The sequence below is a fragment of the Dunckerocampus dactyliophorus genome, chromosome 2, assembly GCF_027744805.1.
Source record: "Dunckerocampus dactyliophorus isolate RoL2022-P2 chromosome 2, RoL_Ddac_1.1, whole genome shotgun sequence".
NCBI classification, from domain to species: Eukaryota; Metazoa; Chordata; class Actinopteri; order Syngnathiformes; family Syngnathidae; genus Dunckerocampus; species Dunckerocampus dactyliophorus.
In genome coordinates, this window is record NC_072820.1 from 47,506,062 (window position 1) to 47,532,653 (window position 26,592).

General features: G+C 42.1%; 2 protein-coding genes across 6 annotated transcripts in view; both read right to left on the reverse strand.

Moving 5' to 3' along the window:
• The window catches only part of mbtd1 (mbt domain containing 1), a 62,678-nt gene extending 52,700 nt beyond the window's left edge, over positions 1 to 9,978 (reverse strand). For all 5 annotated transcript variants that reach the window (XM_054758478.1, XM_054758489.1, XM_054758518.1 and 2 more), the window contains exons 1-2: positions 9,816 to 9,978; positions 439 to 643 (exon numbers count right to left, since the gene is read on the reverse strand). In XM_054758478.1, the coding sequence (XP_054614453.1) occupies positions 439 to 643; positions 9,816 to 9,836 (226 nt within the window). In that variant the 5' untranslated portion in view covers positions 9,837 to 9,978. The remainder of the gene's footprint in view (positions 1 to 438; positions 644 to 9,815) is intronic.
• A 1,000-nt stretch (positions 9,979 to 10,978) lies between these two features.
• The window catches only part of tmem94 (transmembrane protein 94), a 49,952-nt gene continuing 34,338 nt past the window's right edge, over positions 10,979 to 26,592 (reverse strand). Inside the window, exons 21-32 of the mRNA XM_054767379.1 lie at positions 26,213 to 26,328; positions 24,637 to 24,736; positions 22,860 to 22,968; positions 22,469 to 22,658; positions 22,306 to 22,383; positions 22,057 to 22,142; positions 21,889 to 21,970; positions 20,535 to 20,698; positions 18,602 to 18,696; positions 18,437 to 18,530; positions 16,402 to 16,572; positions 10,979 to 12,627 (exon numbers count right to left, since the gene is read on the reverse strand). Of these exons, the coding sequence (XP_054623354.1) occupies positions 12,555 to 12,627; positions 16,402 to 16,572; positions 18,437 to 18,530; positions 18,602 to 18,696; positions 20,535 to 20,698; positions 21,889 to 21,970; positions 22,057 to 22,142; positions 22,306 to 22,383; positions 22,469 to 22,658; positions 22,860 to 22,968; positions 24,637 to 24,736; positions 26,213 to 26,328 (1,358 nt within the window). The 3' untranslated portion in view covers positions 10,979 to 12,554. The remainder of the gene's footprint in view (positions 12,628 to 16,401; positions 16,573 to 18,436; positions 18,531 to 18,601; positions 18,697 to 20,534; positions 20,699 to 21,888; positions 21,971 to 22,056; positions 22,143 to 22,305; positions 22,384 to 22,468; positions 22,659 to 22,859; positions 22,969 to 24,636; positions 24,737 to 26,212; positions 26,329 to 26,592) is intronic.

The window sequence follows — 26,592 nt, forward strand, 5'->3', positions numbered from 1 at the left end:
ATTCAATGCCCTGAGAATATTTGCTGTGTATTTCTGTAAGACCAGCTGAGTCTTTCAGTTTAACCTCTTAAAGCTAGTGCTTGAGAGGCTTGCTTCGATTTTTCTGTGTGTGCACAAGATCTACATGGATGCTCTTGGTGTCAAAGTAAAGAGGAAGTGATAATCTTTGCTACCGGCTATGAGTAAACGAAGCTTCTTGTTTAGTGAATGCTTCAAATGGTTCTATTCAGCTCACCTCCCATACATGAAATGGTATTTCTAGGAAGAAAACACAAAAGGAATCACTTGACATTTGATCTTTGTGGTTCAAATCCACTGCGATGGTGCGCAGCGACAAAATGACTTTGAATAATACTTTACAAATAGTTTCAACGATTTGAAAACATGTCGGAATGTACTTTAAGCTCACATAATTCTGCAAAATCAAGGAGTACAAACCCATTCCAGCCTTTCCGTCGGGGTAAGTATAGACCTGGCCATTGTTCTTGATGATGGGAAGACTGGCAGGGATGGACGGCACCACTTCATCCTCACTCTCCTCGGAGCTGGAGCTGCTGGTTGACTCCTCGCTGCAACTATCGTAGCCATCGAACATTCCAAACGAATCTCTCCGCTTACGTTCTGAACGTGGGGTGCGCTCAGCCTTTACAAGAAAAAATTTAAATAAAAAGAATAAGGATAATGTTAACAAAAAATGACCACATTACATGATGACCCGGAAAACGATCTTTTGAGAGAAGGTATTAGTCAACGACAACACAAATGCAGTTTTTAAATCAAACATTGGATTATTAAAAGGGAGAACCTACATGGCCCTGTGTGAAAAAGTGATGCCTGCCCCCCCCCAAAAAACATAACAGAGATTAATTGCGATCTATCAGTCTGGAAAAGGTTATACTGTACAGCTGTGGAAAACATGGAACAGTGGTGAACCTCCCCAGGAGTGGCGGCCAACCAAAATTACGCCAAGGGCGCAGCGACAACTCCAAGAGGTCACAAAAGACCCCACAACAACATCCTAAGAACTGCAGACTTCACTTGCCTCAGTTAAGGTCAGTGTTCATGACTCCACCATAAGAAAGACACTGGGCAAAAATGGCCTGCATGGCAATGGTAATGGTTGAATTTCTTTTTAACATGCTGTGAGAAAGGGTGATGGGTTTGTGTTGTTCTGAACATTCATTTCCCAGGATACGAATGTGAGAAAGGGTGATGGGTTTGGGAAGTATCTTGTTATTGTTATCTGCTGACCTTGCCTACCAGGTGCTTGTTATGTACTGAGGAAGACAGGACACTCATATAACCAAACTAGGTTGCCTGGCGCCTGTTTTGTTAAAAACAGTAACTCTGTGTGCGAATGCCTGAGTTTCGGGGCAGGCCACCCCGTTCTCACGCTCGCACGAACAGACTGGCATAAAGAGGGGTGAGCGAAAACACCTAGACGCAGTCTGCTGCGGGTTGTGATCGAACGCCCAGCCGATTGATGCGAACTCTTCCACGGGTGTTGGCTCTCCACTCTGTTGGCGTAGGTAAGAGGCTTTTTCGCTGCAATCATATATCTTGTGTGTTGATGCTTAAATAAATACGCCCTTCTTTAGGCTAAAATACCTTGATGTGTCTGTGTCATTCTGTGTGCCGACTGAACACGATCCTCTAAAAATATTCTAAAACATTTTTGGCGTTGTCGGCAGGATCCACGTTCAGCTGCATGCAGAATGGCTTTGTGCTGTATAAGAAAAGTGAAAAATACAGATGTCCTCACCATGGAGGAAGTGTTGTCAAGGTGGGTAGCCCCTGACGAGGTGAAAGGGATAGGCGCCATCTTACGACAACGCGGGGGACGCCCTGGGCCGTGGGCTGGCGATATCCCGGTAGCAAGCGCTGAGGTGCTGTTACGAATGTTGAACAAGGTTGAATATAACGAGGAGGCACCCTTGAGGGGAACACAGGAGAGTTTGTGGATCTGTGCAGAGGCATGGAAGGAGCGTAATCTAGCGGTGGCGAAGGCCAACGCTCAGACGGCGCAACAGACCAAGCAGCTGCAGGATAAGGAAAAAGAGTTAAGGCGAATGCAGTGCATAATGGATAAGACAGTTATGTGCCTGTCGCAATTGATTCGTGCCGCCCGAAATCGTTCATCCCGTAAAGTTGATGCGAAGCAAGTTCGCTCCTTTGTGGCCGGGATGAGTGAAGGTTGGGATCCCGAGGGGTGGGATGGGGACATATGGGGAGATGACCCAGACGAGAGGCTGGGACCTCTCACCGATCCGCCCCCGGTTCGAAGTATTTATCCATCATTAAAGCAATTTAAGAAAATGCAACCTGTTACACGACGACATCAGGTGCAAGGCATAGCAGATATGAGGCAGATGGTGGACGCACAGGGGCAGCCTGTGATAGGAGCAAACGGGCGGCCTGTGATGGAGCCTGTGCTTGAGATGCAGGAACAACGGTTGATTAAGGAGGACTTTACACAAGATGAGGTGACTCTGATTTTGTCGAGATATAAACAAAGACCAGGAGAGGCGTTGGACACGTGGCTGCTGCGTCTGGCTGACGATGGGGCCGATGCTATAGCTGTGGATTCGGGAGATTGTGTCAGGTTTTCTGGAATGTCGTCCGACCCGTCGGTCAATACAGAATACAGGATAGTGGGACGGCTGATAGGGGATGGAGAAAGTTTGCCACTGTGTTTATTGTATGCTATGGCCGCCCATGAAGTGTACCCCACGCCTGGGGACTGGCCGCTGTTGACTGGTACCTGGCATACCTTGCGGGATGCAGCGCAGCAGATGGCGCGGCTATGTTTGAGGGAGTCAGTGTCACGGGATTCAGACCCTTTTATTAATGACAAGGAAGTGTCTAAGCGGGTTCGGGACGCTATCATACGTGATTCGCCACCGCAATATAGATCCGCGGTGTTAACAGTGTTGCTAGGAGCACAAGACTTGACGTGTGCTGCTGTGCGAATGAGGTTGATGGAGTTAGCAGGACTTGGGGATTGGGGTATGACGGCTTCTGAGCCAAGTAAGCTCCCCCAAACCCGAGAAGAGCGTAAGCCTTTCGTGAAGAAGAGTGGTAGCGGAGCGACCAGGACTGAGATGTGGAAGGCTTTGATTAAAGCGGGAGTACCAGCAGAGGAAATAGATGGCATCCCAACGAATGCGTTAATGGAGAAGTGTAGGCAGAAGGGCATACAAGTGAGGTGTAATATGGCTCCTAGGGTGGATCTGGGTGTGGCAGACTTGGTCGCTATGCTGAAGGAAGTGGTCAGGCCATCTCCTACGGCGCCACCCCGTTCAAGAGTGGAAGATCAGTCTGATGATGATTCCTCAGATTCGGGAGAGGAAGAAAGGTATGTTGCTGCCGTGAGCAGAAAGCAGACCAAGAAGCAGAGGAAGAAGGAGAAAAGAGATAGGCGAAGGCGTGACAGGGAGGATGTCACGGCAAGCCCAAGTCCTTAAGACTACCTGGTCCGCCACGGATATACGGCCTCATGTAGAATTAGAAATTTATTGGAAGAAATCTGTACAAAAGGTAACAGCGTTGGTGGAAACAGGGGTTGAGGCCTCGTTGATTAGTGGAAATCCGGACAAAATTGAAGGAAAAATCGTGCCCCTAACGGGAATTGGGGGACAAGTAGTGTACGGGAAAAGTATAACACTACCACCAAAAATCGGACAAACGCCCATTAAAAAGTATACCGTTGTAGTCACTCCCATAAAGGAGTGGATAGTGGGAATGGACATTTTGACAGGAATGACTTTGCATTTAAGACACGGGAAGTTTATGTTTGGGGATCTTAGGAAAATAAAGTCTGTTTTGGTGGGAAAAGTGCACATGGCACCATTCCCCATACCTGAAGCGACGACGTTAATCTCCATGAAACAATATAGAATCCGTGGGGGTCAGGAGGAGATTACTAAAACAATAAAAGATAAGGAGAAATTGGGGTAATTTGTAGATTATGGGGGGAACAACCCGTGGTTGTACAAAAAGATGACAAAATTGCACAGTTAATAATTAAACCATGCAATATGACCTCAGTACAGGAGATTACTCCACCTGAGGTTGTTACTTTTAGAAGTACTAGAGGTTTTGGTTCAACAGATAAGGTGGGAGCTAAAGTGTGGGTGAAGCAGCGGGATGGTCCTCCACAACCTGCTGAAATTATAGCACAGGGAAATGATGCTACCGTGAGTGTCATGTATTCAGGACAGGAGAAATGGGTCAATGTACCTGTGTCAAAATGTTACTTAAGGGAAGATTAGAAAGTGTAGGATGCTATGTCCAACTGTGCTTCTTTGTGCAGGTAAATGATCAACTGGAAACGCTTTACTGGAGTGCCAAGGAGGGCTCGACATCGACAAGATGGCTGGGGACCGCGGACCTGGTGGTGCCGGCTCTTTGGTCACGCGCCTCCTTGCTCTTGGTGTCATGGTGGCCCACTATTGGGGAACAACCCAAGAAACGACCCGGAACGAGTGCAGGACCACGTGAGCTGTCCGGCAGGTCAAGCATGTCTGATGGCCAACATCACCAGTGACTGTAACATCTACGTCTGTTACACATGCCTGGCACAAACTCTTCACGTCCGAATGGCCCAAGCTACTCAGAGGACTGTGGTGTCATGGACAATAAAGTTTCCAAATCTCCCAACATGTCATCGACGACGTCGAGAGTGGTATGACACGCTGCTTGGAGGGACTGGAACGGTGTTGGGGGTGTCCAACACCATCGACGGGGAGGTCATGCGTACAGTGCTGTCGACCACTGGACAGTATACATCACGGGCGTTACACCAAGTTGGGGAGTGGTTACCTAACGGGATAGGTACACAATTGAGTAATGTCAATTTATGGACGCATCAGTACAATTGGCAATTGACTATGTTTAACGAAACTTATCGCTCCTTAATGAATCTGACCCAAATTGCCAATTGGACTGCTTGTAATATGCAAATGTTACATGCACACATTCAGAAGGAAAGGTTTATAACTGGAGTTTATACAGGGAATTATCATCAGTGGAGAAATACTTGGAATATTAGTCAAAAACTATGGCTCCAACTATTTCCGGAACAAACTGTTTGCAATAACACCCAATGCAAAGGTTATTGGTATCAATACAATGTAACTCAAGTGAAAACTGTATGCCGATATGAAGTATTTCCGGTAATATCAATACATGGATATCATTATCTGCATGTGAGTGGAGAGTGGTTTGAAGCCGCAACAAATACGACTTATAACACTGATTTATGTGATAAAACTGATCAAGGGATGGTATGTACTTTACAGATGGGTCACGCTATTCCATGTTTAAGTGATAGCCAGGTAACATTATGTGATTGGAGTGTTGAGACACCACGAGACATGCTATGGCAGGTAGGGCCACATTACCTATGCGTAGCTACCATGAGACAACACCCACAGTTACCTTCAGCTCCATTCGTTGGCTGTCTTAATGATGTACACCTGTGGCATTGGAATAATCAAACGTATTATCTCACCAATTACTCCCAGGAGTCCAGATTGTCAGCGATGCAGTGAGAGGTTTTGCGCCACCCCTGGACTGTGTCTCTGGACCGGTTCAAATGCGCATTGGACCGGTCCACAGAATTGAAGGATCTGATACAAAGACATAGGTACAATGTCACGCGGTTGTGGGTGTCCACATTAATAGCCGGGGATGAAGTGAAACATGTAGCGAGGCTAGTGCAGCAGAGTTCCGCCCATCATTGGTGGGATATTTTATCTGGAATGTCTGTAACTGCCAGGAAAACCATACTGCCACCCTTGTTTATTTTGGCGGGATGCTTAATTATATTAACCTTATGTAACGTATTCACTTGCTTGTATGTTAGACGAGCTAAAAGACAGCTTGAGAGAATAATTTTTAATCAGTGGTAGTATTATGCGAATTGCTGTGTGTGAAAGCGATGCCCCTTTTGGGCTTACCAAAATTGAGGTAATTGTGGAAAGCGGGGGACCGGATATTTGTGTTTGGAATTTTCATGTTGCGGGGAATATGATGTGGGGTGAATTTGTCTGTGACACACGGGCGGATTTACTTGAGAGGGTGCAACACGATCTGGTTAATTGGAATAACTGGGAGGGGAACATGATGAATGATGCTATGTTATGGACGGTGGAAGATTTTATGAATTGAGGAAAATGATGTTCAGATCATCAAGAGTGGAATGTGAGAAAGGGTGATGGGTTTGTGTTGTTCTGAACATTCATTTCCCAGGATACGAATGTGAGAAAGGGTGATGGGTTTGGAAAGTATCTTGTTATTGTTATCTGCTGACCTTGCCTACCAGGTGCTTGTTATGTACTGAGGAAGACAGGACACTCATATAACCACACTAGGTTGCCTGGCGCCTGTTTTGTTAAAAACAGTAACTCTGTGTGCGAATGCCTGAGTTTCGGGGCAGGCCACCCCGTTCTCACGCTCGCACGAACAGACTGGCATAAAGAGGGGTGAGCGAAAACACCTAGACGGAGTCTGCTGCGGGTTGTGATCGAACGCCCAGTCGATTGATGCGAACTCTTCCACGGGTGTTGGCTCTCCACCCTGTTGGCGTAGGTAAGAGGCTTTTTCGCTGCAATCATATATCTTGTGTGATGATGCTTAAATAAATACGCCCTTGTTTAGGCTAAAATACCTTGATGTGTCTGTGTCATTCTGTGTGCCGACTGAACACGATCCTCTAAAAATATTCTAAAACACATGCATACAAGTTACATTTGAATACATCACATATTACAGTTCACAGTTCCACATGTCCAAAAGGGAGTAGTAAGAAGCAAAGCTTATTTAATCCTACCCCACATCCGTTTCACATCAATTACAATACATTTGTTCACTTCCTGCATTTTAAATGTACTCTTTGCCAATTTTAAATACATAGGAAGATGATAAGGCAGAATAACTCTGCTTGGCAGAGTTCCAAGACCAAAACCACTGCGGAACAAAAAGAACATGAAGGCTCGTCTCAATTTTGCCAGAAAACATCTTGATGATCCCCAACACCAAGGTTCACCAGTAGCTCTGGTCAATCTTTGGGACTTCGCTGGTCGATCATGAGAATATTGGACAAATAAAAAGTGTTATTACAACAGTGCCCTCCCCTGCCGGAGAACGACCAACAGGCATGCATTTTGACCACTCAACATACCCGTACGCCTCGCCGCCCTACAGGCACACAACCCGACCAGAGGTATCAGCGCACGTACACCAGACCACCTCGCCGCGAGGTTAAGCATGAGAGAGAATGAGTGACACCGCAGCGATACAACAGTAGTTATTGCAAGTTAATATGGCTCCAAATCTGCCTTTGCTACCTCGAAATTAAGGCACAAATATAACTCCATTGACATGCACCACTAAAAAAAACCTTCGAGCTGCGGCTCGTTAGAGTTGTGTTGACCAGTTTCTCTCTCCTCACCATCCCCCGCCCACGACACTGAGCCAAAAAGCCGAGGTGTTGTTTGCTCATAGAGCCCACGCCACAAGCCCGACCCAGACGAATATCCACAAAAGTAGGGGTGGCCAAAGTGCAGCTCGGGGGCCATCCGCAGCCCGTGGCTTATTTGTCATTGCATTACCACAGAGACTAAATAAAATGTAAAACACAGAAAAATTGTAAAAACTATAGCAAAAGCCACAATGAGAGAAAGCTGAAATGTTGACGCCAAGAACCAATAATAACACAAAGCTTTGTATTTAAAAAGGCAAAGCTTTAAATATGCATGACTTTTTAATAAATAAATAGATGTACACACACACTACAGTGTATAAACACACACGCACACATTCATATACACACACACACACACACACACATGTACATACACTCCTGATCAAAATCTTAAGACCAGTTGAAAAATTGCTAGAATTTGAATTTTGCACATTTGGATCTTAATGAGGTTTTAAGTAGAGCTACAATATGCAAAAACAAGAAGGGGGAGTGAGACAAAAACAACAACAACAACTAAACTGAAATAGGCTGTTTATCAGCTGATCAAAAGTTTAAGACCATCACTCAAAAAATAACAAAAAACTCTCCAAACCAGAACAAAAACTGTTCTGAGTAGGACTCAGTAATGAGGAGCTCCACCGTTCTTATTCATCACTTCAAAAATGGCTTTGGGCATGCTTGATGCAAGTGTTTCCAGGAGGCTAGTGGGAACATTGCTCCAAGTGGTGAAGATGGCTTCACCAAGGGCATCAACTGTCTGGAACTGATGGCCATTTTTATAAACTTCCCTTGCCATCCATCCCCAAATGTTCTCTATGGGATTTAAATGAGGGGAACATGCAGGATGGTCCAAAAGAGTGATGTTATTCTCCCTGAAGAAGTCCTTGGTCAAGCCAGCATTGTGAACTGCAGCGTTGTCCTGTTGAAGAACCCAGCTGTTACCACACAGACGAGGGCCCTCAGTCATGAGGGATGCCCGCTGCAACACCTGCACGTAAGCGTCCGCCGTTTGATGACCCCGCACCACCTGAAGCTCCAGTGTTCCACTGAATGAAAAAGCACCCCAGACCATGATGGACCCCCCCTCCACTGTGCCGGGTAGAAAACATCTCAGGTGGGATCTCCTTGTCATGCCAGTAACGTTGGAAGCCATCTGGACCGTCAAGGTTACATTTTTTCTCATCAAAGAATAAAACTTTGTTCCACCTTTCAATGTCCCATGTTTGATGCTCCCTGGCAACGTCTAAACGGGCACTTTTGTGGCGTTGAAGGAGACGAGGTCTTTGAATTTGTTTTTTTAAAGCCTTTTCCCGCAGATGCCGTCTGATGGTTATTGCACTGCAGTCAACACCAGTAAGGGTCTTAATGTGGGTGGAAGACCGCCCTGTGTCTTGATGGACAGCCAATCGGATCCTCCGGCTCAGCGCAGGTGTGATTTTTTTGGGTCTACCACTTGACTTTTTTGTTCCATAATGCTCATCTTTCCAAAAATGTAGAATGACTGATTTCCTGCTCCCAACCTCAGCAGCCATGGCACGCTGTGAGAGGCCTTGCTTATGCAGCTCCACAATCCCACCACGTTGAAAAAGAGAAAGCTTCTTAGCTTTACCATCAGGAGGGCATGACAGTGGGAATGCCTGACAGAAAATGACCATTTTGAGCAGATTTTGGCTTTTTGTGGTCTTAAACTTTTGATCAGCTGATAAACAACCTATTTCAGTTTTTTTTTGTTGTTTTTTGTTTAAATTACAAGTTCCAAATGTTTTTTGTCTCACTCCCCCTTCTTGCTTTTGCATATTGTAGCTCTACTTAAAACTTCATTAAGATCCAAATGTGCAAAATGCAAATTCTAGTAATTTTTCAACTGGTCCTAAGATTTGGATCAGGTCTGTATATGAGAATGGCTTCATAAAGACTACATAAGGACTCATAATAAGTCAAGTTTGACATTAAACCCAAAGAATAGTTATATATGTTCCAGTTGTGGCAGTGGTGTAACTATCTATGCATGTCTGCATAATACGGATAATAAAGATAATACATACTGTACAAAGACGATAAGTAGCATTAGCGTAGTTTGCTAGCAAAAGCATTTAGATAAAATTGAGATTCAGTCGTTTCAGTATTAAAAAAACAAGTTGAGCCAAGTGTGACTGTGTGGTTATTATTACTAGAGCTTTAAAATGGTAAATGCTAGCTTATCGTAGTAATTTGTGGTATATGATGGTCTAGCCGCTAGCTCTCCTAAACAGACAACAACAAAGGATTGTGTAAAGTAAAGCCAACGTAGTCGAAGGCTTGCGGCCTTGAATTTTGCTATTTTACTCACCAGATCCCGTGTGTCTTCCATTAGCCCTTCATATAGATAACGTTGACGTTAGCGGTGCTTTGGAATAAAACAAAAAGTAGCCTTAAACTGTTGAACAAATGAAAACAGCAAAGACGAGAATACTAGCAAACAGGATATCAACAAATTACTCGCTTGTGCGCATGTGCCACTTTAACCTACTTTCGTCTGATTGGTCAATCTTGGACATGTCGTCACTCAACGGAAACACAAACATGTCCTACTCCATTGCTGAACAGGATGTGCCTGCTCAAGATTTTCTCAAGCAAAAACTTAATTTTATGATTGCCAGTTGTACTTTGTGTTATGGTTTTATTCTTGGAATGTGACCTAGTGCGTTTATTTTGGGAAGGTGCTATCCTCGTTGACTGTTACATATATGAAGTTTGGCATACTGTATTTGTAAAGACAGAAATCTAGAAATGTTCATGTTCTTTTTTTGTTAGGTAAATTGTTCATTCGTAAGAGTGGATTCTTCAAAGTAAACACTCACTTCTGTCATTCTGTCATTGGACTAATGATTTAAAACTATTTAAAATTGAACATTTCAAAAGATAAAGTCCTTAAGTAATAGATTTGATTTAGTTTAGACAAACCCGGTTGATGATTCTTTTTAAATGTTATTGTATTTATTGGTCTTTTCATTTTTCTAACTGTATATATATATACTGTAAAAAATAAATTACTGTAAAAAATAATGCATTAACCGTGGTAAGTTGGTTATCCATTAATTGTGTTCCTTTTTTTTATGTAATAAAAGAATGCGCGCATCACGGCAAGGCACGCGGCAGATGGAGGTACAGTGTAGCATCCCCGCTGAGTCTGCTTTAATAACTTCATTCTGACCTGAACACATCAACAGCAGTGCAATTCCAACACCATCCATGTATCTCCAAGTCGCAAACACGTCTGTAGTCCGTTCTAGTATGTTGCATTTAAGTGTGCTCCGACATCCCAGAAAATATACTCAAAACACGTGAATTCAATTTAAATGATGAGGTGTCTTTTACGGCAACCCTTCATTGCTCATATCACCTTTCAAGTGTGATTCAAATGTTCTGCATTTGGTAAATAGATTTTCAAACATGTGCTATCTTTCAGCTTGATTCAAATGTTTACTTCATTTGGAGCTGTTAATACATACAAATATACATAATCCTGTACTGCCATTTATCTTTCTCTTCATACAACACAGTAAAATGGGCATATTTCAGAAATAGTTGCAAATGGTTATTAATCATGATTAATTAGTTTGAAAACCGAAAAAAATCGGAATTATTTTTTTCAACTGTGATGTCCCTTAAATATATATCTTATATACTAGGGATGGCACAAGACCTTGAGATTAAAACGTGACAAGATTTCTCAGAAAAATAAAAAACTGTCTTGCGATAACTAAAACTGTGCATGCGTGTTCCGACAGTCAACACTCACTGATTAAATACAAACGGAACAGCACAAAATGGTGTGTTCACAGAAGTCATGGCAAAAGAAATGCTGCTCTTTAATACCGTTGAAAAGCCAGCATTTCAAGAAATGCTGCAAATGTTTAACATTACCAATCGCCTGTGCGGAAATACGTCACAAACACCAATTCTGCAACTTTACAGAGTGAAATATGGCATATTTAAAAAAATATTGCCTTATTATATATTATTTATAACAGTGGTTTATTTGGTCTCAAAAAAATGTTGACAATGTAGTTGTAGCGTCTTTTGTTGGACAATAAATATTTCAAAACACACCTGCAATGTTTGTGCGGTCTTATTTTTTTCCATTGTAATTTTCTTAAAATTGTTAAAATATCATCTCGTCCTCATGTATCTCATGCATCGTCTCATCTCAAGAGTTGGGTGTCCTGTGACATGCCTATTACACACACAGAGTACAGTATGTCACATAAAACACACAACATTGGTGCACATAAGAACATGAATCCCAGTTATCTAGTGGCGGTCCACTTAGCCTTTTTTTTGTCAAACTTTTGTCATGGACATTTTCCATTGTGCTTCACTTTTGTAATTGTGTTTGTGCTGTTGCCACCGTACAAGAGAGCCCCCTTTTTGGCCACAGGACACATAATAGACTTTGGAGTTATGGTCTTTATTTGCAAAGTGATTTTTGACAGCACAGGCAGTGCAACTTCGCTTATTCATATGTGATATTCTCAAAAAAGAGCTTTAACAGTACACATAATTACACACTGTTCCAGAAAACCCGTTCAAAAGAGGCTTTCTTTAAAAGTAATCTAATGTTTCCCCTTTAAATACACGTGTCACAATTAGCAAAAGTGTCATTGTCATTTCAGTAGGGTTGATTATCATAATATCTACAATCAGTTGACATCCTCTGCTAAAAATGTGTGCTATAAATAAAGTTTTGGAATGGATACAAGGGCAAGTGACAACAAGTAAGTGATCACACAGTGTCATGTTCTCTTCCACCATAAAACATCTTTAAAAAGTCATTAAAATCATCATCAATCATCTTTCACGTTTGATGTCACAATACAGTCTTCATGTGCTGAGTAAAATCATGCAGAGTCAGCAAGAAAAGAGACCCCAGCTTAGACATTTGTAATAAAACCAAGAAAAAGGAGACTTGTTGGCATCCGTTGCTGCTGATGTTTGTGGTGCCAGTCAGTGCTAAGTTGAGTTGTTATGCTGGCCTTCTTCGGCTGCTGGCAGATATTACTTGGACACTGGTAGTTCACCGACGTCGTCAGAATGGAGAGTTCATTCCGAGCTTTGTTTCAAACTGCAGCTTCTGTCTCTTTTGGTAGCGAACTCGCACCCTGAAATGGACAATCATGACAAAAGTCAACATCATATAAAGCAACGCTGCTGCTTTCATAATTTAAGATCATCATTTTGTCCATTATTATTCTTTATTTACAATGCAGTAAACACAAAATAGTGTGGGACGATTGTTACTTTTCATTGTCAATCATTTTCCATTCTGCTTGTCCTCACTAGGGGGTATGCTGGAGCCTATCCCAGCTTACTTCGGCGAGAGGTGGGGTACATCCTGGAGTGGCACATATAGACAAACAACCATTCACACTCACACCCATGGACAATTTAGAGTCGCCACTTAACCTAACATTCATATTTTTTGCAATGTCGGAGGAAAAAGAGAACATGCAAACGCCACACAGACATGGCCAAACGGAGATATGAACCCACATCTTCCAGATTAGCCAACATGCTAGCCACTAGGCCGCCGTGTGTGGCCCAATCGGTCAGTTTACGTTGCGGTCCCTTGTCAAATGAACCCCAGGTGACACATATTCTGCCAAAAACTTCAAAGCTGTGCCAATACACAAGCATGCTTGTCCAGAAGCTCTACAAATGCCAGCACCCCCTCCACACCCAGAGCAGGAAGAGGAGAGGTCAGTGTTTATAAATTTCAACCAAAACAACTGCAAGCAACTGCTGTCAAATCTCTGAATGTGGAATCTGGATTATCTGCAACCAAAGAACCTGTTGTAAAACTCTGCAAAGAATACCGCTGCGAGATCCTCAGCCTGGAGCGCAACACCCTTATCCTCGTGTGGAAGGTATGACCACCCTAGTGAGGATAAGTGGCATAGAAAATAGATGGATGGATGGAAGTCACAGAAAGACCACATGACAAATATAGAAGCCAGATTAGCAAAACATGAACAAGTGAGTGAGTTTCTAAGTGTCCCGAAGAGTCATCAACAACATCAAAGTTGTGACTGTTGTGCTGCAACGAGTGTCACTTCAGTCCACAAAGCACCCCCTCCATTAGAGACGCCTTAGATCAGGGGTCCCCAAACACCGGGCCACGGCCCAGTATCAGACCGTGGGTGGGGCCAAACCGGGCTGCGGGAAATGTTCAGTTGCAATGATAAAAAAAAAATCCTTGAAAAAAAAAAAAAATCATAAATAACTACCGTAAATTCTGGTGTATAAGCCACATCCACTAAATTTAGAGGAAAAAACTAATTTGTTCTTTTATAAGCCACATCGGTGTATAAGCTGCATGTGTCCACGTCATAAAATGGCATATTGTGGTGTGCACGAGCCCGAGGACCAATCAGCTCTTTATTTGACAGCAGCCAATCATGAGTTATGAATAAACTCACTACAATCTTGTCAACCCTTATTTGACAGCAGCCAATCATGAGTTATGAATAAACTCACTACAATCTTGTCAACCCATTGGAAATTGCAGGAAGTCATTCACGGTCTGACTCACGGTTTCAACAACAACATTAAATTGATCACACAGCAACTACCACTCAAACCTTATACCTCAGAAATATAGAAACATGTATCAATACAAGTTTTATATGAAAAAACCCAACATTTTAAAGGGTTACCATAATGCATTTGCATGTGAGAAAACCATTTCATTGGAGGAAAGCATACTTGTAGAAAATGGCTACAATGCTGCTTCTGCCCACCAGTGGGAGCCAGAGGACCAAAAGACAGGGAAAAGGTGTGACAGAGGATGTCTCAGACGTAATGCATTATGTAAAACCTTTAAAATGTTGGATTTTTCTTTATTTCAAAGTCATACTGGGACATGTTTGTATATTTGTATATACGCCTTTCGAGTAAGAAGTTGCTGTGTTGCTGAATTTAGTGCTGTAAGTAAAGTGTTCTTTGAACGATGACACAGTGAGTCAGACTGTTATACTGACCTCCGGTCTTTCACTTGTATAGTGCTTTTCCACCTCCAAGGCACTCAAAGCGCTTTGACACTGTTAGCACATTTACCTACTGATTACGCAGCATCAGGAGCAACTATGGGTTCAGTATCTTGCCCAAGGACACTTCAACACGATCACAGGTGGACAGAGGATCGAATAGACATCCACTCTACCACCTGAGCCATGCCGCCCCTATCAGTAGTAGAAGTAGTTCTGTCGTAAAGGAGATGTCACGAGATCAGAATTGAGCCACACCACTGTATAAACCGCAGAGTTCAAAGTAAAAAAAAAAAAAAGTAGCGGCTTATACACCAGAATTTACGGTACATCAAATTTTATGTAAATAGTAGGGGTGCCACGAGACAACACACAAGATTGAGTCAACAAGAACGAGACAAGATTTTAACTTTACTTTTAAGAAAAGTAAAATGCAAAAAAAAATATGGCAATATATTGCAATCTACCAATCATTCCTGCTATGTTACACTCTTCTGCACTCTGTGTGTATGCTACCGACCCCGCCTCTGCCCACTGTTCACACCGTTGTTGTATGGAACAAACGCGCCAAGGTACTGAAACCAATGCACAGAGTGAACTTTCTTCCTCTCTGTTTGGAGGCGGGAGATGAGGAAAACAGACACGTATGCACATGGCAATATATTAAGGCAAGCAAAATGATCAAGTTCATTTTCATTTATTGTGTGATTACTTAATTTATTCATATCGTCCTAGGCCAGGTGCCCACAAGACAGTTTTTTTTCACAACAACAAATCTTGTTTGTTTTAATCTTGTGAGATCTTGCGATACTCCTGGTAAATAGATATCAATTTTGGAAATATGGGCCATTATTTGATTAAAAAAATAATATACAGTTAGAAATCAAATTTTTTGTATGTTTATGTTTTGCGTCTCAAAACAATATGTGTTCAAAACAGTAATGGTCTTTCACTTGTATAGCGCTTTTCCACCTCCAAGGCACTCAAAGCACTTTACACACAAAAACATCACAAAACCGTTGCCCACAAAAAAAGTCAACCCTCTCAATCGCTCTGTATTTTTCTCTCCGTTCGAATCGAATCGAGTGTTTACATGCGTGGATGAAGACCGCTGTGATGCGAGAGAGTTTGCATCGCAGCTGTCTTCATCCACTCGAGCTGCCCTATCTCGTCTTTGAGCATGAACTGATGAATGACAATGTTAAAAAGCTTGTTTTCTCGTGTGGCAAAGGATTATTTAGTTGTTTGCAAATAACTCAAACAAATAATATTGGTGCCTTTAAAAAAAGTTTCTGAAAAATGTCTAGGACTACAAAGACTTCAATCTAAAATAAAAAATAAATAATCTAAAAAGTTTTCCGTTATCAGTAATGGTCTTGAGAAGCATGAATTTACCAGTGTCTGGAGAAAATATATATATATACTGTATATATATATATATATATATATAGGTCAGTCGTACCATACATGGGCCTACTTCAGACCAACAGCGCGGCACATTCAACTGGTGTGAAATGCTAGCTCTGGCACACGCATATGCAAGGACGCAACGTGGCAAGTCATAGAATGACGGTAATGCAATCATCCCTCAACTAATGGTAACCCAATCAATTCAAATACAAAGACTCAAAGTGAACCCAAAACCACCTGGGACTACATTCACGTTTGTAATAAACACATTTCATTCATGCGATTGCCCCTCGCAACCAATTAATGGTCTTCGAGTGTGATTACCACCTTACATAAGATTTATTGTGTTTCCAAGTGAGCTATGTTATTCTGTGGAAATGACAGAACGTGATAAAAGTATGATCAGGCCATCAGAAACACCTCAGCTCCGTTGCACACATCCCTAGTGACATGACATACACAATGTGCCACGGTTCATACCTTATCTCATGCAGCTTGACTGCCTCATTGACCACCACTACCAGCAGAGGAGACAGACACACCAGCAGCCATCCAAGCAGAGGTATGTCACCCAGTCCAAAGTTCAGGAGGCTGTCCCGGTCACGCCACAACTGGTAATCCACTGTGGCCTGGACTACCTGGCTGAGCAGACTGGAGGAGAGTTAGTTACATCATACAATTAGCACTTTTTTTGTTTTACCCCAAAGATAAAAAAAAAAAAAAACACCATGAAACTATGCAAGCTAATTGTGTCAAACCTGAAAAGAAAAAAAATCTTGCATTTATCATTCTGATTCTGACAGAATATGTCTGAGAGCCCACATACTTAAGAGTGCTCCAATCAATCAACCACCAAGTAATATCGTCCAATTTCCATTAAAAAAACCCGATCAGCGTGCGGTGGCAAACCCTATACACGTGCTTTGGCACGTAGGGTTGCCAACACCCGCATTAGCTGACAAGGGACGCACTTTGTCCTGTATTGCCACGAGAATCAACACTAGTCTGTAAAACCTTAATGGCTTTAGTCTGAAAGCTTGACAGGCTACACCAATCCATGCCAGCGTGTTTCATCACTCCCTTATCAAACCTATTGCTGGTCAACTTTTCTTGCATCTTTCTTTACACCAGTTGCCTAGCTGTTCACTGGCGGAGCTATACACCTAGCTCCTCGTCTTCAGACTCCAAATGCGACTTTTACCACAGTGACATTTTGCTTTTAAAACAAAGCAATGTGGTTAGTTTAGAGGTCGTTTTTGTCCCACGGGGGAAGTGGATGTCACGTGTCACTGAACAACTTTGCTCTCTTGTTGTCCATCCATCCATCCATTTTCTATACCGCTTCTCCTCATTAGGGTCGCAGGGGCATGCTGGAGCCTATCCCAGCTGACTTCGGGCGACAGGCGGGGTACACCCTGGACTAGTCGCCAGCCAATCGCAGGGTATCATGATACTAATTATGTCTTTTCCTCAAAATACTATTTGTGTGTGGTTTAATGAACATAAACACATAGTGTGTCCAGCCTTACTGTATGATGGTGATCCTATCACAGGGGTCTCCTAGTTCACTAGATGATTTTGAGTAGCTCACCAAAGGGTCAAAGAAGGCTTCAACTCTTGGTAGTTTTTTATGATAACTGTTGAATTCAGACTTTATGCCTTTATATATTGACAAATGAGCACAAAATAGCATAAAGATGATGGCCACACTGTTTGAGTGGAGATGTGCTTGGTAAATAAAGTAGTGTATAACTGAAAGGTTGCCAGTCATAAATAAAAAAAACACAAATAGTTGACAGCTCTAATAGTGATGAAAGTTGGACACCTCTGCAACCTGGACACTCAATTTATTCTCTTAAGTTAAGCAGGACAGATTTAGTTAATTTTGTCATCTTGAGCCAAAAAATTTATTACTGGGCTGTTTTCGTATTATGTATTCGTATTAACATGCAAAACATGCATCCAATTAAATTCAGATTTGTGTCAAATCATACAAAAATCGGTTCACAAAAATAAAAGGCAAAAAAACCCAAACATAATAATAATAATAATAATTTTAATAATTCCCTATTTGCCAGCGGCCCTTGGAATTGTCTAACAGCGGCCCTGTCCAATAGCACTCATAAATAAACTGAAAAATGTACAGTTAATCCATGTGATCGGTATCGGAATTGGCAGGGTAAAACCCTGATCGGAGCATCCTAAGAGTGTGTGTATTGACTTGTGAGTCATTTCTATATTCATCACATTCAGGCTACCTACACAACAAAAATATAAACGCAACACTTTTGTTTTTGCTCCCACTGTTGATGAGCTGAACTCAAAGATGTCAAACTTTTCCTATGTACATAAAAGGCCTACTTCTCGCAAATATTGTTCACAAATGTGTCTAAATCCATGTTAGTCAGCATTCACAATTCATGCACCTCACGTCTGGCATATCAAGATGCTGATTAGACAGCATGATTATTGCAAATGTATGTTTGTTCCTCAGAAGAAGAAGGCTCCAACTTACACCACAGGTACAGTGAGACACCACCAGGTGTTGCTGAAAGGACTCTTTCGCCACAAAGGCTGAGAGCGGTGGACGTAGCTTAGAGAGATCACCACTGAAAAAAAAAAAAGGACAATATAAAACCAATCATTGTTATACTGACGATGTACCGCTCAGTGCAATTACCTGTATGTAAGACCAGGAAACCCGTCATGACCTTCTGAGTTAACAGCAGACCATTGGACAGTTCACAAAACCAACGAGGAGCATGGTCTGAAGAGCTAAAGGAACCAGTTCATTCATTAGATACATTTATTATTAAGAAAACTTGAAATGAGCACATTTTCTTTTTGGCCATGTCCACATCAACTGCGGATATTTTCAAAAACACACATTGTCTCCACTCTGGTGTTCCAAAGAAAACACTAGTGGCATTAGATCAGGGGTGTCCAAACGTTTTCCAGCGATGGCCATAGAGTGAAAAATGAACCTTTGCTATAGTGGATATCAACTTTGTTCTTTTCTTTTTCACCCATTTTGCTGGGGGGGGGGGGGGGTCATTTTGTAAATATTTTAACTTTATTCCCATATGACTTCTTCCCCAACCTAAAGTTTTTCGTGGGCCATTTTTGGACTTTGGACACTCCTGCATTAGACATACAATGCTGTGTACATTATCTTTAAAATCATTTACACAGAGCCCTGGAAACAACATGCATTTTTTCCCCATGTCCCGTGCATGTTATGTATAAGTCAATGTCAATATTGCTGTTCTGTTCTGTTGTTAATTAGGTTTAAATGCATGAAATGATGTCACACATTTCTAATGACAATAAGCACAGTTTACCTGTCCGTACACAGACGCTGAAACTGCAATTCAAAATGGCCCGAGTTTTCCAAAAGCTGCTTTTTAAACAAAATCCTACGTTTGTGTGTGGACGAAAGGACACAAGGCAAAGAAATTGTTTTGAAATCCCCGTGCTGGTGTGGACATAGCCTTGGTGTCACTCCTTCACACATTGATAATGATATCATTCATATGTCCATTTCCATGCTGATGACATGGACTCAGGAGGAATTGAGGTTTTAGTTTCGTGCTTTACGATGCCACCACTGGCACCATGGTCCAGTGGTGCCACTGTTAGGTTTGAATTGGTCTGTCCAGGTATACTTTTTTTCCTGTAGTTGTGTTTGTAGTTTTAGGTTTTTCCAACGACGACACTGAATTGGTAGCGGCGTCATAAGCTTGCCTCAGCGCCAAATTGCTCTGGATTTGAATCTCGGCCTGGAGCTCTCTGTGTGGAGTCTGCATGAATGTTGTGTTAATTATAGAGCACGTTGGGAGTAACGGTGTTACTATTTTCTATTCAATTCTATTTTACTATTTTTTGGCACATTTGCAAAAGTGAAACCTTCGCGTTATACAGCTTCATTACACCAGTGAAATATTGAAAGCCTTTATCTTGTGCAGTTTTGATGATTATGGCTTACAGATATGCAAAAAAAAAGAATATTACATAAGATCAATAAAAAAAAAGTATATTTTGAAGAGAATATCACGCTGTCCAGTGTAGTGAGGAATGCACCCATGTTTATATTGGGGAGCAGTCGGCTACAGCATACGCCTGTGACCCTAGTGAGGATAAGCGGCATAGAAAATGGAAGGATGGAAACCAAGCATCCACTGAGCCTCCACATGGCTCAACACAGACGGGGCTAACACTTTTGAGGACAAAAATATACAGATTCTAAAAAGAGAAGACAGATGGTTTGAAAGGGGAGAGAGGAAGGCCATCTACATTAAAGTTGAGAAACCATCTCTGAACACAGGGGGGGTCTATGACAGCATCTCTCAACCACTTACAATGCTGTCCTTTCATCCCTTCCTAAAAGATTCCATCCTCGTTTCAGGCTTGTGCATCACTAACCTTACATCTGAATGGAATGCTAATGAGGGTGATACCACCCAAACAACTGTCGTCGTCCATTTTATCTTAACGACTGTCATTTGACACACAAAAGAGCAAAAACATTTTTGAGGCTTCAGATTAATTCTACCTGCTAGGTGGAGAAAATGGTTTGGTTAATAAACAGGGAATGACAACTCCCAAGTTCTTACCTGGCTGTGAGTATATGCAGGCAAATTCCAGCTGTGTTCTCCAACATGGTTACGTTTGTGCTTCTGAGACAGATCTCTTGTAGTGTGAAGCCAAAGGCCAACAAATAAGCACATACCGTCAGGCCAAACTTCAAAACAAAACAGCCAAGGAAGTAGTTTTGAGTCTGGCCAAAAAGAAGAAAAACCAGCAGCCAATGTGAATTTTTGATCATTACATGTATACTGAAATACAGACACAGTTACAGTTAGAACAGCTCTGTAATGTCGTCATGAAGGAGTGTAAAGGATTCCAGAGGCAACCTGTGAAGCTCTAGTGAACTCCGTGCCCAAAGTAGCAGATGCTGATAAAAAAAAGTTAAAAAAAGGTATCCACTGGGGATGTCCCGATCAATCGGCCACCGTTTAGTATTGGCCGATTTCCGTCAAAAACATGTGATCGGCGTATGCCGATAAATGCCTTTCAAAGCCGTTCTCAAAAACTGAACTGTGCGGCAGCAAATCCTACATGTGTTCTGTGTCACGTAGGGTTGCCAACACCGGCACTGAACTGACAAGAGACGCACTTTGTCCCGTATTGCTGCGTAAATCAAAACCTGTCTGCGGCAGCGACAGTGAGGCAGGCCGAGGTATGTGGATCCCCCAGTTGATGCAGGCATGTGTCAACAACACGCTTCACAAATTCCAAAACATGTTCCAAACGTTCCCCCTCTTTCATGTTACTTTTCCGTTTCGTTTTCACAGCGTTTATTGATTATTGACTAAAAGTCCACTTACATAGATAGAACATCTTCAGGGGTGTCAAACTCGTGCCATGGAGGGCCGAGACACTGCAGGTTTTCTTTCCAGCCAGTCACTAAAGCAGGTGATTTTAATGATCAACACCTTCAGTTTGAGGGAAATAGCTCATCAATTAAATCACCTGCTGAAGAAACTGGTTGGAGAGAAAACCTGCAGCGTCTCGGCCCTCCAGGGCACGAGTTTGACACATGTGATCTAGATGAAGTAGTATGAGGGAATTACAAATCTATAGTATTCTGTTACGAGGCAATTCTTTCTGCAGTTTACATTTTCGAGTTCCAACAATGTTTTAATGTGGCTTCTCAGAGTTTTTTGGTTATTTCCTAAACTTTTTCCCCATTGTGATGGACTCTTAGTAATAGAGTTTCCCGAAATACATATTTCAACAATTTCGACATGCGAAAACGATGCATGTGTGCAGCATTTTTGCTCTTTTCCGCTTATTTGCACCCACCATCTCCTTGAGGCGGGGCCGACAACAACCGGATGTCACATCACGTGAAACGCAGCAATTTAATCCACTTGAGAAAATGCAGAATGTACTTTGAGATCCTACCTTTTTTGGAATGGCATCGAGGTTCTTCCCAGTGGCAACTGTCATGACTGAACTGTCTGGTGGCTTTCCCAGAAGTGACATGCTGTCAAAAACAATATGAAGTGCTGAGTACTAACATAAAAAAAAATACATATATATTGACTGTATTGAAGTACTCTGTGGTTGCACCTTAGCAGTGGGCAGCTGAAACAAGAGAGCCAGAGGATGTCAGTGGTGTTCATGGGAGGAGGGAGCTGAGCTAAACAGGCTAAAAACTGCAGAAACAAGAGATACTTGTTATTTGACTGTACATGAAAAAGGCACTATTGTATAATGTCAACAAGAATTTAATTTTCTCTAATGGAGATTTGATCTTAAATCAGATAGCTAATAATGCATGAGCAAGCTAAATCAGTACGTTAAGTCTCTCCGTCTAACCTGTATGATGACCAGACTGAGCTGACACTGCAGCAAAAACAGGAAGCACTTTCGAATGCCGTACGTTGTGTGTCGTGCCTGCAACAGAGTCACACCCCAACCAATTAAAGAAAAGAACGTAATGCAGTCCCCTAACTTGACTGAGCACGTGTGTGTGTTGAACCTGCTCTATGAGCTTGATCATGCTGACGCTCTCTCCTTGGTGAAAGGTGACAGAGCAGCCAAGACTGTTGAGTTGCCCTGAGAGTCTCAGAGGAGACAGACCTTCTGTGTTACTGTTGAAAGGACTCCAGGTGGCATAACCAAACGTCTCCCGTGAGCACTGAGACGGGTAAATCGGATCCAGAGCAATACTAGGGAGGAAGAGGCCACATTATCCAGTGAAATGTAGACATAAGCTTAAATCCATGCTCTTATAGGACTTGAACATAACTTATAAAGCGTGCACTGTCAAGCTAAATGCTAAGTTCTTCACACACTACCGCTTACTACCAGCTTTATTGAATATTTTGTGATGCAAAAAATAAGGAGCAAGGCTCGTGTGTCCATACTACCTGAGGTCACTTTGTAGAAACAGGCGGCTGTTCCGGAAATTAGCGGCGCTTCCCAAACAGCATGTAACCTCCCTGTTCTCTTGCATGATCTTTATCATCTCACACATGGCTGGAAAAAAAAGTGCTTACTTTTATAATCACAAATGTAAAGTCACCAGTCCGTTTTTAATCAACACAAGCAATTAAATCATTCACACAAACCTGAGTGCAACTCTACCATTTAGTATTTCTATTTATATTAGGGCTAACAAAATTAAAGAGGAAATGGACTTTACGGCACCATTTTTTGACGCACGATTAACGTTCGCACGTCCTGTTTGACCCTTGGCACACACCGTAGCTTGAGGACATGCAGCAGTGTGGCAGTGGATGTGGAGCCACAGGTGGGAACAAATATTGAGCAGAAATGGAGAAAGAAAAGGGTATTTTAAATTGTAAGTTCAGCTTCAAAGCCCTGGCAGATGGCTCTCTCAACAAGACCAAAGTTATTTGGATCTACTGTCGCTGTGAGTTGATGTGTCACAAAGTACATTGAATGCCGGAGAGAAGTGAGAAAGTACTGGAGCAATGCAGGTATGTTCTTATTGTCATTTATACAGTGGTACATTGGCATCCCAACTAACAAGTGTTTTTTTTTTTAGATGTGAGCAGTCTCCCAGCTGATTTTTTTTTTTTGTTGCTTTGAACTGCAAGCTACAATTTGGGTTACGAGCTGCTAGTTACCAGAAAGTATAGCCAAGGACAGCTATTTGGTGCACTGTAAAATCCATTAGTTAACCGTACTTTAAAAGAACATGCAAACCGATTGAAAAAAACCAATTAAATGGAACTTAACAGTTGACCACAATAGATGTTTACAGTTTATTTGGTAAACTCAAGTGAGATGAACTTTAAAAAAAAAAATAAGTGTGTTCTACTTATTTATCTGAGTTGAGAGTGCTACTGGATTTTACAGTGTGGCTTGTGTCAATGTGACAAAGTCAGAAGTGAGCGAGCACACACACAGCACACAATGAGATGGCAGTAAAAGCTCTCATTCATTAGCTTTATTATTTATTTGCTTTATTATTTATTAGCGATTCATGAGCATTTTTGTTTGAACTGCTGCGTTTGTCAAAGGTAGCAGAATAAAAGTTGCATGTTGCAAGACCCGCGGTGTCATACTTCCACGTCGCTGAAGTCGCCAGACTAAGAAAAGTGTGATAAAATGTGTGTAAAAGAGTGTGTGTGTGTGTGTTTTGTAAAAAGGGTGTTTGGAAGTGAATTCTAAGCTATTGCCTGACTTACAGCATGCTTGGGGATGTGATGTGCTCATTTACACATTTGAAAATACTGTAAGAATGCCATTTTTATAGAATTGGCTTCTTTATTTTATAATGTAAGATTAATGTCTCCATAAACAAATGTAACAGTAGAATTGTACTGCATCGAATGGTATTGTTTGTATCTTTGTATCAATGTTTTAATAATGTATCGTTTTTGAATCGCATGGTAACCAGTTTCTAGAGATTTATATCCCTAAACACATCTGATCTGATCATTTGCACATAAACAGACGTTCACGATGTGGTTTGATCAACACGCGCCAGAAGTGTGAACAAAGACCATATATGGATGCTTCTAGTAAACATTCATGAGATATGTGCTGTTTGAGCTTCCTAAACTCAAGCTGAATACAAGAAGGATATGCAAAAACTGTCTTCACAATGTGAACATTGCCTTACTTTGAAAATCTTTAAGAGTAGTGCAATAATTCAATACGGTTTAGAAGACTTACTGTCAGGGGTGCAGTCAGTGAAAAGTGGCACCAACAGAGGCACATTATCAATGTTCTTCAAGTGAGGTCGAACCTGGTGAATGCCACGAGGAAGCTTTGCCTGAAGACATAAAGCAAGAATAACAAATACACTCCTGATAAAAATTTAAAGACCTGTTGAAAAATTGCAACAGTTTACATTTTTTGCACCGTTGGATCTTAAGAAGGTTCTAAGCAGAGCTTCAAAATACAAACAGAAGAAATGGGAGTGAGACAAAAAATGGTTTGGGTAAAATAGAAATGTTAAAAATAAGGTGTCAGTGATGAGCAGCTCCACCGTTCTTGATCATCAGCTGAAAAATGGGTTTGGGCCTGCTTGATGCCAGTGTTTCCAGGAGGCTAGTGGGAATGTTGCTCCAGGTGGTGAAGATGGCTTCATGGAGGACATCCACAGTCTGCAACTTATGTCCATTTTTGTAAACTTCCCTTGCCATCCATTCATCCATCCATCCATCCCCAAATGTTCTCAGTTGGATTTAGATCAGGGGAACACTTAGGATGGTCCAAAAGAGTGAGCTAATTCCTCTGGCAGAAGTCCTTTGTCAGGCGGTCATTGTGAAGTGCAGCGTTGTCTTATTCAAAAAGCCAGTCATTACCACACAGACGAGGGCCTTCTGTCATGAGGGACACCCCCTGCAACATCTCCACATAGCCAGCTGCTGTTTGACGCCCCTGCACAACCTGAAGCTCCATTGTTCCATTGAAGGATCATGATGATGGGCCCCTCCACTGTGCAGTGTGGAAAACATCTCAGGTGGGATCTCCTTGTAATGCCAGTAACGTTGGAAGTCATCAGGACTGTCAAGGTTACATTTTTTTTCTCATCCGAGAATAAAACTTTCTTCCACCTTTAAATGTCCCGTGTTTGGTTCTCTCCTGCAAATTACAAATGGGCAATTTTGTGGTGTTGAAGGCGACGAGGCCTTTGAAGATGTTCTTTGGCAGATGGTGTTTGATGGTTATTGGACTACACTCTGCACCAGTAACAACCTTCATTTGGGCTGAGGATGGTCCTGTGTCTTGATGGACATCCAACAGGATCCCCCGGCTCAGGACCGAAGGATTTTTTTGGGGGTCTACCACTTGACTTTTTTGTTCCATAACATCAGGATATTTAAAGAAGTTTCAAATGACTGTCTTACTGCATCCAACCTCAGCTGCAATGGCGCTGCTTGAGTTCTCGATTATGTGGCTCAACAATCCCACTGTGTTCAAAAACAGAAAGCTTTTTTTGCCTTTACAATCAAGAGATCATGACAGTGTAAATAATTCAATCCACATTTTTCCCCAAGACTTTGCTTTTAAAAGGCTATGCTCTTAAACTTTTGATCAGCTGATGAACAGCCTATTTCACTTTAATGCTTGTGTTTTTGTCTCACTCCCATTTCTTCTTTTTGCATTTTGAAGTTCGACTTAGAATCTCCTTAAGATCCAACAGTGCAAAATGTAATTCCCTCAACTGGTCTTAACATTTTTGATAAGAAGTGTACACAGACTCACACACACACGCACACGCACACCCACACACAGTTGTTACCCTGTTGCAGTCTTCAAGAAAGCTGGGCACATCACTATCTGTTGGCTGAAAGCTGGCCAGATCAGAGTGTGCTTCCTCCTCTGGCAGCAGTGGTCCATCTGCTTCATCTCGTGAATCTATGTCATATTTAATTAGTCGGTTGATAACAGCTAGAAACACACTTTTTGAAGACATGTAGAACAAACAACCTCTGGGGGCCAGCGGGTCGGTGCCTTGTTAATGGGCACCTCTACAGTAGTCTGGAAGCAGACCTAGCATCTGTCCAGTTTTTCTCCACAGTGGTGTGGTTTTGATCAAATTTCACGTGAGCAGTGACAACAGATAAGTAATAATCCTTCACTTTTTTTCCCTCCCAGTCTGATGACACAATCCTTCTGTTT